Raw genomic sequence first — 12708 nt, 5'->3', positions numbered from 1 at the left:
ATATAAAATATATTTTGATTTGTTTAACACTTTTTTTGGTTACTACATGATTCCATATGTGTTATTTCATAGTTTGATGTCTTCACTATTATTCTACAATGTAGAAAATAGTAAACATAAGAAAAACCCTTGAATGAGTAGGTGTCCAAACTTTTGACTTGTACTGTATATACTGTATATATTAATGCTATATTGATTCAGCTTAGTTCAACTGTTGTACCCCATCTGAAACCCAAAAGTTAAACTAGTTTTACTCTAATGTTTGTAAATGTAAAAATAAAAAAACTGTATAGCCTCAAGATCTGCAAAACTATGATTTTGATATCTTGGATGTTCAGTCCTTGCGTCAATAGCTCTATGAATTTAAGAGTGGTTACATTTCTCCAAGACCATCCCTCAGCTTTATACTAAAACAGAGGCTTTGTTATCGTTTCAACTTCGGATTGCCCCTTTTAACTCTGATATCTGCTCTCTACAGGACAGGATGATCTCTATGACTCTGGATAAGGACCACGAGGTGGCAGTACAGACCCTGAGACTACTCACACTCATCTCCCAGTAAGTCCCTGTCTCTCTTTTACACACACACACACACACACACACACACACACACACACACACACACACACACACACACACTCTATCCAGAGACATATACAGTATTTATTGGGTTTGGTCATTGCTGTTTCTGTCTGAACATTCAGAGAGCGCCCAGAATCTCCTCTGGTGTTAGGTGATAATTGACGCTTTTGGGTTGCGCTGTTTATTTCTAAACACTTTCAAAACCTCAGAAAATGTCTAGTGAAAGTGAATATGAAATTTGTTGACACCCCAACACAGAGACTTGGATACACATTACCACGAATGCCACTGAAAAAATGACTGTTCAATTCGCTGCTTGTTTGCACTGGGTCATTTCATAGGGAATTGTCGGAGGCGCTCTCACGTTGTTACATCACCAACAGTTTGAGGATAAAAGGGCTAATATGACGTCTGTTCTAAAATGCTTTATCAACCTCCCCCTTTCTTCTCTTTTCCTGACCCTATCTCTCTTTGGCCATCCCCTTTTCTTTCTCTATCCACCATCCCCTCCCTCCCCTACCTCTCAGGTCAGCTGATGATGTTATTAATCCTGAGGACTATAAGCAGCTGTTCCAGTTGGTGTACTCCTCACATCGCCCCCTGGCTGCCACCGCAGGAGAGCTGCTCTACACAAGGTCAGTGCAGTGGGCTGGCCATAGACCATATACATTAGCTGGGGTGTCTATAATAGTGAGAGTGAGTGAATGAGGGCCAGAGTCACTGGTGACATTCTCATCTCTGCTGTCAGGCTGCTCAGCTCCCAAACTCAGACACCTGACCTCAGAGAGGGGGTGAGTGAGCAGGACACACACACACAGCTGACGATAGCCAGAGTGAGGGCTCTGCTGCACTTCTACCAGGACAGTGAGGTAAGAGAAAGTGCCCGTGTGTTGGTATATACTCCGTTTTTACATCAGCACAGGTGGACAGTGAATGTGTGTATTCTCTTTCTAGCTCCATCAGCATGTAGTATACCTGGTGGACAGTCTGTGGGACTGTGCTGGTGCCATGCTGAAAGACTGGTCGTCTCTTACCTCTTTACTGCTACAGGACCCCTCCGCTCAGGATGAAGGTCAGTGTGTACGTGTGTGTGTGTGTGTCAGGGTTTCCATTAGCCGGTAATTGCCGGCTTTTGGCCCAAAAAAATTATAATGAAAAGCCGATAAATGAAATTGTAGTTGGTCATTTGTCCTGGAGAAAATGAATCCCAGATTAGGCTGCCTACCATTTACCACCATTCTCTCACTCCTTGTGCACTGCCTGACATGCCTGTGCCTGCTGCTGAGCCTTGGCCTAGGCTACTGTTGATTGTGAAGATGGAGGTATTTTTTTTTTGAAGTAAAACAAAAGTTAGAGGAAAAAGAGTATGCCCAATGACAGTACAGTATGGTTTAGAAATTCTGTGGTATGACTATAGTGAAAAGCCTACAAGGGGAATGTCTTCCGTGTGGACAATTTTAATATTGTAGTGGACAAAGATGAGAAGAATGTTGGCGCGGCCAAATGCAACTACTGTGTGCAACTCGCTATTTAGGTAGGATGTAATTTCGGAACTTTTATTTATTTTGTATTTATATATATTTGTTTTATTATTATTATTGTATATCATTGTTATTATTGTATGCATTATTCATCTAATGTGTTTTTCATTCTATTGAGACATTTTCGTTGCTGTTTTTTTAAAATTGCGTGCTCCGTATATAGTTTAAGATAGGTTATAAGTAGGCCTGTTGTATTATTATTAGCCTATTGTTGTCATTTGTTGGGTACGGTAGGCACTAGCCTTTGTTGGTAATTGCTGCAATATAGCCTGTTCAAAACTTTTAAGCTTTAAACCAGTTCGTAAGTGTTTTGTTTCATTTTGTTGAGTCATTTTCTTTGGCCAAATTAAGTTTAAACTGTAATGTTGTTTGCCGCAATATAATAGCCTGCTCGTATTTTCCATATAAACAATAGCTTGGCTTGACTTTTGAAATTACCGTAATACAGTTTTGAAACTTTTATGAAGGTTTGATGTGGCTATTCGCCTATTATACTGCAGGACTATATGAAGGCAGTGCGCATCGGCGCTCCAACTGACTCTGACAGTTGAACTTGAGGTGAGGAAGAATGTTTTAGGCCTACCAGAGTTACTCCTATAATCTAACAATATAATGCTTATCTTTATAAAAAATATTTGGATCGTATTCTGTACGCCGGCCTATATCTACAGTGGGGAGAACAAGTGTTTGATACACTGCCGATTTTGCAGGTTTTCCTACTTACAAAGCATGTAGAGGTCTGTAATTTTTATCATAGGTACACTTCAACTGTGAGAGACGGAATCTAAAACAAAAATCCAGAAAATCACATTGTATGATTTTTAAGTAATTAATTTGCATTTTATTGCATGACATAAGTATTTGATCACCTACCAACCAGTAAGAATTCCGGCTCTCACAGACCTGTTAGTTTTTCTTTAAGAAGCCCTCCTGTTCTCCACTCATTACCTGTATTAACTGCACCTGTTTGAACTCGTTACCTGTATAAAAGACACCTGTCCACACACTCAATCAAACAGACTCCAACCTCTCCACAATGGCCAAGACCATAGAGCTGTGTAAGGACATCAGGGATACAATTGTAGACCTGCACAAGGCTGGGATGGGCTACAGGACAATAGGCAAGCAGCTTGGTGAGAAGGCAACAACTGTTGGCGCAATTATTAGAAAATGTTCAAGATGACGGTCAATCACCCTCGGTCTGGGGCTCCATGCAAGATCTCACCTCGTGGGGCATCAATGATCATGAGGAAGGTGAGGGATCAGCCCAAAACTACACGGCAGGACCTGGTCAATGACCTGAAGAGAGCTGGGACCACAGTCTCAAAGAAAACCATTAGTAACACACTACGCCGTCATGGATTAAAATCCTGCAGCGCACGCAAGGTCCCCCTGCTCAAGCCAGCGCATGTCCAGGCCCGTCTGAAGTTTGCCAATGACCATCTGGATGATCCAGAGGAGGAATGGGAGAAGGTCATGTGGTCTGATGAGACAAAAATAGAGCTTTTTGGTCTAAACTCCACTCGCCGTGTTTGGAGGAAGAAGAAGGATGAGTACAATCCCAAGAACACCATCCCAACCGTGAAGCATGGAGGTGGAAACATCATTCTTTGGGGATGCTTTTCTGCAAAGGGGACAGGACGACTGCACCGTATTGAGGGGAGGATGGATGGGGCCATGTATCGCGAGATCTTGGCCAACAACCTCCTTCCCTCAGTAAGAGCATTGAAGATGGGTCGTGGCTGGGTCTTCCAGCATGACAACGACCTGAAAAACACATCCAGGGCAACTAAGGAGTGGCTCCGTAAGAAGCAGCTCAAGGTCCTGGAATGGCCTAGCCAGTCTCCAGACCTGAACCCAATAGAACATCTTTGGAGGGAGCAGAAAGTCTGTATTGCCCAGCAACAGTCCCGAAACCTGAAGGATCTGGAGAAGGTCTGTATGGAGGAGTAGGCCAAAATCCCTGCTGCAGTGTGTGCAAACCTGGTCAAGACCTACAGGAAACATATGATCTCTGTAATTGCAAACAAAGGTTTCTGTACCAAATATTAAGTTCTGCTTTTCTGATGTATCAAATACTTATGTAATGCAATAAAATGCAAATTAATTACTTAAAAATCATACAATGTGATTTTTGTTTTAGATTCCGTCTCTCACAGTTGAAGTGTACCTATGATAAAAATTACAGACTTCTACATGCTTTGTAAGTAGGAAAACCTGCAGTGTATCAAACACTTGTTCTCCCCACTGTATATAGTAGACGCAGTAGCCCATCTGACAAGGGTAAATAAATGTGTGTCGTGGTCGTAGCATGCCGCCAGCAAATCTTTCTGGGGCTAGGCCTAAGCTTATCTTCCTTTTTATATTATTATTTTTTAAATATTAATATCATACAGTTGATGCCTAAGCCTATAGGCCTATGCATGCAATGCCCTGATGCCTTTAGTGCTCACATCTCTGACAGTTGAATCGTGAGGTGGACAATTATTGTTTTAGGAAAGTAAAACCAATAAAACAACAGGCTATAACGTTTTGCATATGCTACACATCGAAACAAGGAATAGTGTTTTTGTCATAGGCTGTTCTTAAGGACACGTAAATGTGGCTCATTTGGCCAATACCCCTCATTTATTGATTGAGTTGGTGGACGCCCTAATGGGTTAAGCACCCAATGCAAATGTTTTCAAATGTCCTGTAAATTAAAATATTTCTGGTCACGTTGTCCAGCGACAAATTTACCTAACTGAAACCCTGATGTGTGTCACATTTCTGCCATTTGGGATATGTAGCATAAGAAGTATTTAAACAGTGGTTCTACTTATGTCAACTACCCTCATATGTAAGTGTCAGCTATATACAGTGCCTAGTGAAAGTCTTCACACCCCTGCAGTCTTGTACATTATGCAACCTTACATTTTTGGCCTAGTGTTATCCATGAGCAGCTTATATTCTCTTCCACAGCTCAGTTAGGAAATACAGTCAGATCTTTGCAGTGTCTGGATGATATAACACACCATACACAGCTTAATTGCCATACTCAAAGGGATATTCAATGTGTTGCAATTATGTCATAACCTTCCCCTGATCTGTTCCTGTCTACAAATGCCTCCTTTACATGTTTAAAAGCTCCTGGTTGGATCTTTGTTTGAAATTGACTATACAACTGAGGGACCATACAGAAAAAGGGAAGTTATTCTTGAACCACTACTTTTGCACACATATAGACCCCATTCAACTAACTTTATATAAATATTCAGTATGGTTTTTTGATGCAAATAGGCTATTTGCTCCTGAACTTATTTAGATGTACCACAGCAAGGGGTGTGAAGACCTACGCAATCAAGACAATTCATTTTATAAATGTTCATAATTTTTCTTTGTGGATATTTTTTCCCACTGCTATTTAACTATTGCTATTTAAATTGCAATTTAACTGCTGTACTATTTAGAATACAGTAACATAAATAAATCAGGCTGTAAGAATGATGACAAGAACAAAAAAAACAAGTAAATATAAGGACAACATTATTAGGCAGCAAGTAATCTCGGAATACACAACCAAATCTGGCATGTTCTGGGTGCTGTGGTTTTCAAATCTGAACTGACGGACTCAATCAGTCAACACACTCTCAAAGCCTCAGCCACACTCCTTCCAAAAAGTCCACCTGTGTTTACAATCTGGGCTGCACACAATGCACTAAATGACAACATGAAAGTGTTCAGTCCAAAGAATTTCACGCTTGCAACACAAAACAATGTGCAATGCCACTCAAGTATTCCACTGTGTTGGCACTCTGGTAGTTCATCACTCTGCGCTTTAGCTTCTCCTGCAGCTTCCGGTCCTGCAGGCTTCCGCTGCCTCTGCATCTCTTGGTTGGTGGTGGTTTCTTGTCTCCTGCCAGCTCTTCCAGTTGAAGTTGTTCACTCTGTCTGTTGCTTGCACAATGCTACCATGAACATCCAAATGAGGGTTTCTGTGGATTTAAGAACCCCTTCAAATGTATGATGACATCTCTTCAGGACTCTGTTTATCATGGCATTGTTCGACTGGACAGCATTGCAGCAATTCCACTCTTCTGAAAACATAATATAGAAATATGTTAGACAATGTCATTATTTTATCAATCTCATAATCGTAATTTCCATTTGTATTTCTGTTATAATAACTGTCAGACATACCTATGGCACATTTTGCTGGTCTTCGATTAGTTCTTGTGAGGCGGCCGATCAGTGTGTCCTCAAAGTAGTTAGGACAGGAGTCAGGCTCTGGTCCTTGAAGAAGACGGTGTCCTGAAGTTTCTCGTAGCATTGCGCCATGTCAGCTGGAGGGACGAACACCAGAGCGGGGAGCATCTTCAGGTTGTGAGCGAACTCTGGGTCAGTGCTGTATTGTGATGTCACCTCAGTGCACCACTAAATGTTCCTCCAGAAGGCCTGGTTCAGGTGGAAGAAGCTTACTCGGTGGTGGCTCTCAGGGAAACACCGCGCTAAAGGCCTTCGCCGCTGCTGGCTCCAGATCTGTCATGATTGTCTCAAATTTCATCTCGGGCCTCAAATTTCTCAGCACCTGGAACCAACGTTCATATGTTGCCTAACAGATAAAACAAATAGTTTATTACATGTGCTAATACATGTTCAACTAGACAACTGGAACACATACATGTACAGTACCTGTCAAAAGTTTGGACACACCTACTCAAGGGTTTTTCTTTTTACTATTTTCTACATTGTAGAATAATAGTGAAGACATCAAAACTATGAAATAACACATGGAATCATGTAGTAACCAAAAAAGTGTTAAACAAATCAAAATATGTTTTATATTTGAGATTCTTCAAAGTAGCCACTCTTTACCTTGATGACAGCTTTGCACACTCTTGGCATTCTCTCAACCAGCTTCACCTGGAATGATTTTCCAACAGTCTTGAAGGAGTTCCCACATATGCTGAGCACTTGTTGGCTGCTTTTCCTTCACTCTGCGGTCCAACTCATCCCAAACCATCTCAAATGGGTTGAGGTCGGGTGATTGTGGAGGCCAGGTCATCTGATGCAGCACTCCATCACTCTCCTTCTTGGTCATATAGCCCTTACACAGCCTGGAGGTGTGTTTGGGGTCGTTGTCCTGTTGAAAAACAAATGATAGTCCCAATAAGCGCAAAACAGATGGGATGGCGTATCGCTGCAGAATGCTGTGGTAGCCATGCTGGTTAAGTGTGCCTTGAATTATAAATAAATCACAGACAGTGTCACCAGCAAAGCACCCCCACACCATCACATCTCCTCCTCCATACTTCACAGTGGGAACCACACATGCGGAGATCATCCGTTTACCTACTCTGCATTTCACAAAGAAATGGCAGTTGGAACCAAAAATCTCCAATTTGGACTCATCCGACCAAAGGACAGATTTCCACCGGTCTAATGTCCATTGCTCGTGTTTCTTGGCCCAAGTAAGTCTCTTCTTCTTATTGGTGTCCTTTAGTAGTGGTTTCTTTGCAGCAATTTGACCATGAAGGCCTGATTCATGCAGTCTCCTCTGAACAGTTGATGTTGAGATGTGTCTGTTACTTGAACACTGTTAAGCATTTATTTGAGGTGCAGTTATTCTAATGAACTTATCCTCAGCAGCAGAGGTAACTCTTTCCTGTGGCGGCCTCATGAGAGCCAGTTTCATCATAGCGCATGATGATTTTTGCAACTGCACATGAAGAAACTTCCCGGATTGACTGACCTTCATTTCTTAAAGGAATGATGGACTGTCATTTCTCTTTGCTTATTTGAGCTGGACTTGGTCTTTTACCAAATAGGGCTATCTTCTGAATACCACCCCTACCTTGTCACAACACAACTGATTGGCTCAAACACATTTAGAATGAAAGAAATTCCACAAATGAAAAAGGCACACCTGTTAATTAAAATACATTCCAGGTGAAGCTGGTTGAGATAATGCCACGAGTGTGCAAAGTTTTCATCAACGCAAAGGGTGGCTACTTTGAAGAATCTCAAATAACAAATATTTTGATTTAACACTTTTTTTTGGTTACATGATCCCATATGTGTTATTTTGATGTCTTCACTATTATTCTAAAATGTAGAAAGTAGTAAAAATAAAGAAAAACCCTTGAATGAGGAGGTGTGTCCAAACTTTTGACTGGTACTGTATATGTCGCCTAAATACAAACAGGATTATTATTTTGGCCTGTGCGGTTTTCTTTTTGACAAATAAAAACCCATCATAACATTCAAATCAATAGAACATAATCATGTACTTAAGCAAAATGAAGGCAGTTGGAATCAGGTTAGATTCCCGCAGTGCATGAATAGTGTATGGCTGCTGGAACAGCGGTGGGGCTGTCTTGAATGCACCGTCTGCAAACCAAGACTTGGACTCGCATAAGCAAGCCAAGTTGCCTGTAGTAGTAAAGGTGAGGATCCTATTATGTCCTGGTCCACTGTCGTGCTGAAGGAACAGCTCTCCCCCCACTCTCTCACAGTAGCTCTTTGGGATGACAAGGTCAGAGAGGAGCGTAGGTTTAACCATAGGTGTCTGGTGCTTTTTCCAGTCCCTCTCTATGATCTTTTCGTGGAAATTCTACACATGGGACACTCAAAATGAATCATTCTTTATTATCAGCAAGCTGGAGAGGTCACAGTCAAACTTGGATGCATAAAGTACCGGTCCGAAGTGAGCTTCGTCGGGGCAGTCCCGTTAGATCTCTTATACTGCTTACACAGACAAGTTATATTTGTATGATTTAGCTTATTCATTATTCATAATTAATTCATCATCAACGTTTTGGTTCATGCATGTGCCTGACCAATACCTCACGAGGGTTCATCTCTCCAAGCTGAGACCTTGAAACTGAGATATCCCTTTCGTTCTCAAAACAATGTTCTGGGCGTACTGCCAAATTGCAGATACTGATAGTGAGGATTCCTCCCATGCACGATTAATCAGTCACTTGCATGAACCCAGTCGAATTGGTTATTAGAAAAGCACAAACATAACATTTTCCATCACAATCTTCTCCATGTTTTTAACAGAAGGTAACTGTTCTTTGACATCTGATTGAATGGACAACACATTGCAGACCAAAAGGTGCTTTGGACACTCCTGCATTTTAAGGCTTTTCTCCTTTAGGTCATTGAGTACCTGCCTGGCCTGAAGCCGCGCTGCGTTTGGGACATGGTTGTGCTCTCCGGACACTCTCTTGATCATTCCATCAGAAAGTGTGATGTGACCTCTGCATTTCTGTGAGTCATAAGCAGTGCATTTCCAAAAGGATAATTTGCTGTCTTCCTTCCGTTCCTTTCTGTATGTGTATCCATCATGTAGCAGGAGCAGGCCTCCATGTACAGAAGGGATGTAGCTGGGTTCCATTGTAGGCTACAGGAGCTCCTCTAGGGAAATACAAAACAGGGTTAACAAAGGAAAGAGCCTACGGAAAGAAAATAAGTTATTTTAAAGCCATAAAAAGTCCAGTTGAGTGTCACAGGTGTAGAGAGGAGTAGGCAGGAGGCAGTCGCAGGTTTAGAACTATTGAATTTATTTAAGCACCATAGATCAAAGCGTGACGAAACCCAAACGCTGTTGTGCTCAAAATTTATCTTTATAAACAAAAGGCACAGGGCGAACCCAACCTGCAAAATATAAAGTACTCAGGAAATAGTAGGAGAGATTCCTCTCAGGAAAACAAGTAACATTTACAATAACCGACAAAGAAAAATGGCAGAGGGAGTGTATATATATACAGTGATAGTGGGGATTGGAACCAGGTGTGTGTAATAATGATGAGACAATTCCGGGGTTGATGAGTGAAGGGCGATTGCCAGCAGTAGGTTCGGCAGCAGCTAGAAGGCCGGCGACGCCGAACGCCTGAGCTGGACAGGCTAATGTGACATTGAGACTGCATACTGATCACAAGTACTTTGTTTGCTACAGCGTTTCACATTGGGAAGGTTTTTGAAAGAATGTTGGAGATTTTTTTTTTAACCAGTTATAGCCTATAGCTAATGTAGTTACAGTACAACTTTTGTTGTCTAGTCTAGGGCTGTGACGGTAATTAAATAATGTAATGTAATAATGTGTTGCTCAGTTGGTAGAGCATGGCGCTTGCAATGCTAGGGTTGTGGGTTCGATTCCCACAGGGGGGCAGTATGAAAAAATGTATGTATGCACTCACTAACTGTAAGTCGCTCTGGATAAGAGCGTCTGCTAAATGACTAAAATGTAAAAATGTAACTGACGGTTATGGATGAAGACGTCATCAAAATAAAATAACCGTCAAAACTGTTTAAATAGGCCTACATTCATTTTAGGATGTCAATTATTATTATTATTTTGTACTTTCTTTTCATGTAGATAAACTTTATCTAATAGCGGGAGTGTATACTACTGATTATAAGCTATTGTTTTGCTAACTTATTCTGTCTATTAAACTTTCTACATCTTCTTCCAACTGACCTTTGATGCTCAAGCAGCTAATCCGCTAGATGCGCGTGTAGAGCGCTATAGGCTATGGCACTTCAGTAAAAAAAATAGTTTGTATGGACTTCCTTTTATACAATAAACGTTTTCATTGCTTGCTAGTAAATAAATAGATATGTCTGACTCATTAGTTATTCAACAGTAGTCGACAAGGTTGTTCTGGCTTTGTGGCCTATAATGCGCTAATGTTGTTTCAAATGGACAATGCGCCAATCCTTTCCAAACTGGCATGGTATTATTTGATACAGAATATTTTCTTAATTGATAGACTAGTCAACGCTGATCAGGCCGATATCCCGCCCTAGGCGAGACCCAGAAAATTATAATTGCCACCCTCCTATCCCCGCAAAGTAGAATAGTAGCCTTGGCTATATAGTGTAGGCCCGCAATGCACTTTTATGAATGCCGATGTGGTAGCCTACCGTTTGTACAACAGGCAATTTACAGTTAATTCCTGTCATTTGGTTACATACATTTCTGTTAACGCATTTGTTAGTTACAGTAATTTACCGTTCTCATTCTAGGAGTGGAAACGTTGTTTGCAGAATTCACAACCTGCTACATGGCTGAGCACGCGTAGAAGTACTTGGCCTGCTTCTCGCAAATGTAAAATGTAGGAAAGTGCCCAGCTGGGCTTCTCAGTGAAAATAAATATTCACCTCACACAGTTAGTAAGTCAACAAAGTCCTATTATTATTATTATTATTATTATTATTATTATTATTTTGTTTTTACATCCTTTCAAATCTCACAGTATTTGAAAAATCTTCCCAACACTCTCCCCCTTAATTGCTGATAAATAGACTATGGATATGTTGTGTGTATTTGTTTCTATTTGAATGATTGTCAATTTCATCTCCATACTATAGCACAGCTGTCCCCTTCATACTTTCCTTGTCACATCATTATCTTATAGCCTACTTTCGGCAAGCCTAAGGTAGGCCTAGGTTTTTTAAATATAAGTTTTAAGGAAAATATAAATACACTATATATACAAAAGTATGTGGACACCCCTTCAAATTAGTGGATTTGACTATTTCACCCACACCTGTTGCTGACAGGTGTATAACATCGAGCACACAGCCATGCAATCTCCATAGACAAACATTGGCAGTAGAATCGCCTAATTGAAGAGCTCAGTGACTTTCAACGTGGCATCGTCATAGGATGCCACCTTTCCAACAAGTCAGTTCGTCAAATTTCTACCCTGCTAGAGCTTCCCCGGTCAACTGTAAGTGCTGTTATTGTGAAGTGGAAACGTCTAGGAGCAACAACGGCTCAGCTGTGAAGTGGTAGGCCACACAAGCTCACAGAACGGGACCGCCGAGTGCTGAAGCACGTAGCGCGTAAAAATCGTCTGTCCTCACTACCGAGTTCCAAACTGCCTCTGGAAGCAACGTCAGCACAAGAACTCTTAGTCGGGAGCTTCATAAAATGGGTTTCCATGGCTGAGCAGCCGCACATAAGCCTAAGATCACCATGCACAATGCCAAGCGTCGGCTGGAGTGGTGTAAAGCTTGCCGCCATTGGATTCTGGAGCAGTGGAAACGCGTTCTCTGCAGTGATGAATCACGCTTCACCATATGGCAGTCTGACGGACAAATCTTGGTTTGACAGATGCCAGGAGAACGCTACCTGCCCCCAATGTCTGCTCTACCCAAAATTACCGCAAAAATGGAAGAGGAAAGTGGAAGGGGGAAAAAATAAGGAACTTGCCTGTCGGCCCTGCATTAAAGAACATAATTGGTTAAAGAAAATTGTGATATATAAAAAAGTATACCAGTTTCATTTGAGGACCAAAGGATTGACAGCCGTTCCATATAGATTGCAAAATAGTTGGGAAGAGATTTTTGACGTACCAATTCCATGGCATAGTGTTTATGAACTGAAACGCAAAACGATGCCGGATTCAAAACTTAAAATTATTCAATTAAAATTATTATACAAAATTCTTGCTACCAATATAATGTTATTTATATGGGGAATACAATCTTCCCAGCTCTGCAGATTTTGCTGCGAAGAGACAGAATCATTAGATCATTTGTTTTGGTACTGTCCATTTGTAGCTTGTTTTTGGACACAGGTCCAGGAATGGCT

General features: G+C 41.2%; 1 protein-coding gene across 1 annotated transcript in view; it reads left to right on the top strand.

The window, feature by feature from the left end:
- Positions 1–12708, top strand: part of LOC311130098 (cohesin subunit SA-2) — a 64787-nt gene that overhangs the window by 15347 nt on the left and 36732 nt on the right. The window contains 4 exon segments of the mRNA XM_084162769.1: positions 479–558; positions 1110–1217; positions 1331–1451; positions 1537–1654. Coding sequence (XP_084018895.1) covers positions 479–558; positions 1110–1217; positions 1331–1451; positions 1537–1654 — 427 coding nt within the window.

The sequence above is a fragment of the Coregonus lavaretus genome, assembly GCF_964263955.1.
Source record: "Coregonus lavaretus genome assembly, chromosome: 5".
In the NCBI taxonomy this organism is placed as follows: Eukaryota; Metazoa; Chordata; class Actinopteri; order Salmoniformes; family Salmonidae; genus Coregonus; species Coregonus lavaretus.
Note: the sequence above shows the minus strand (reverse complement) of the source record. Positions and strands in the feature narration are given on the sequence as shown.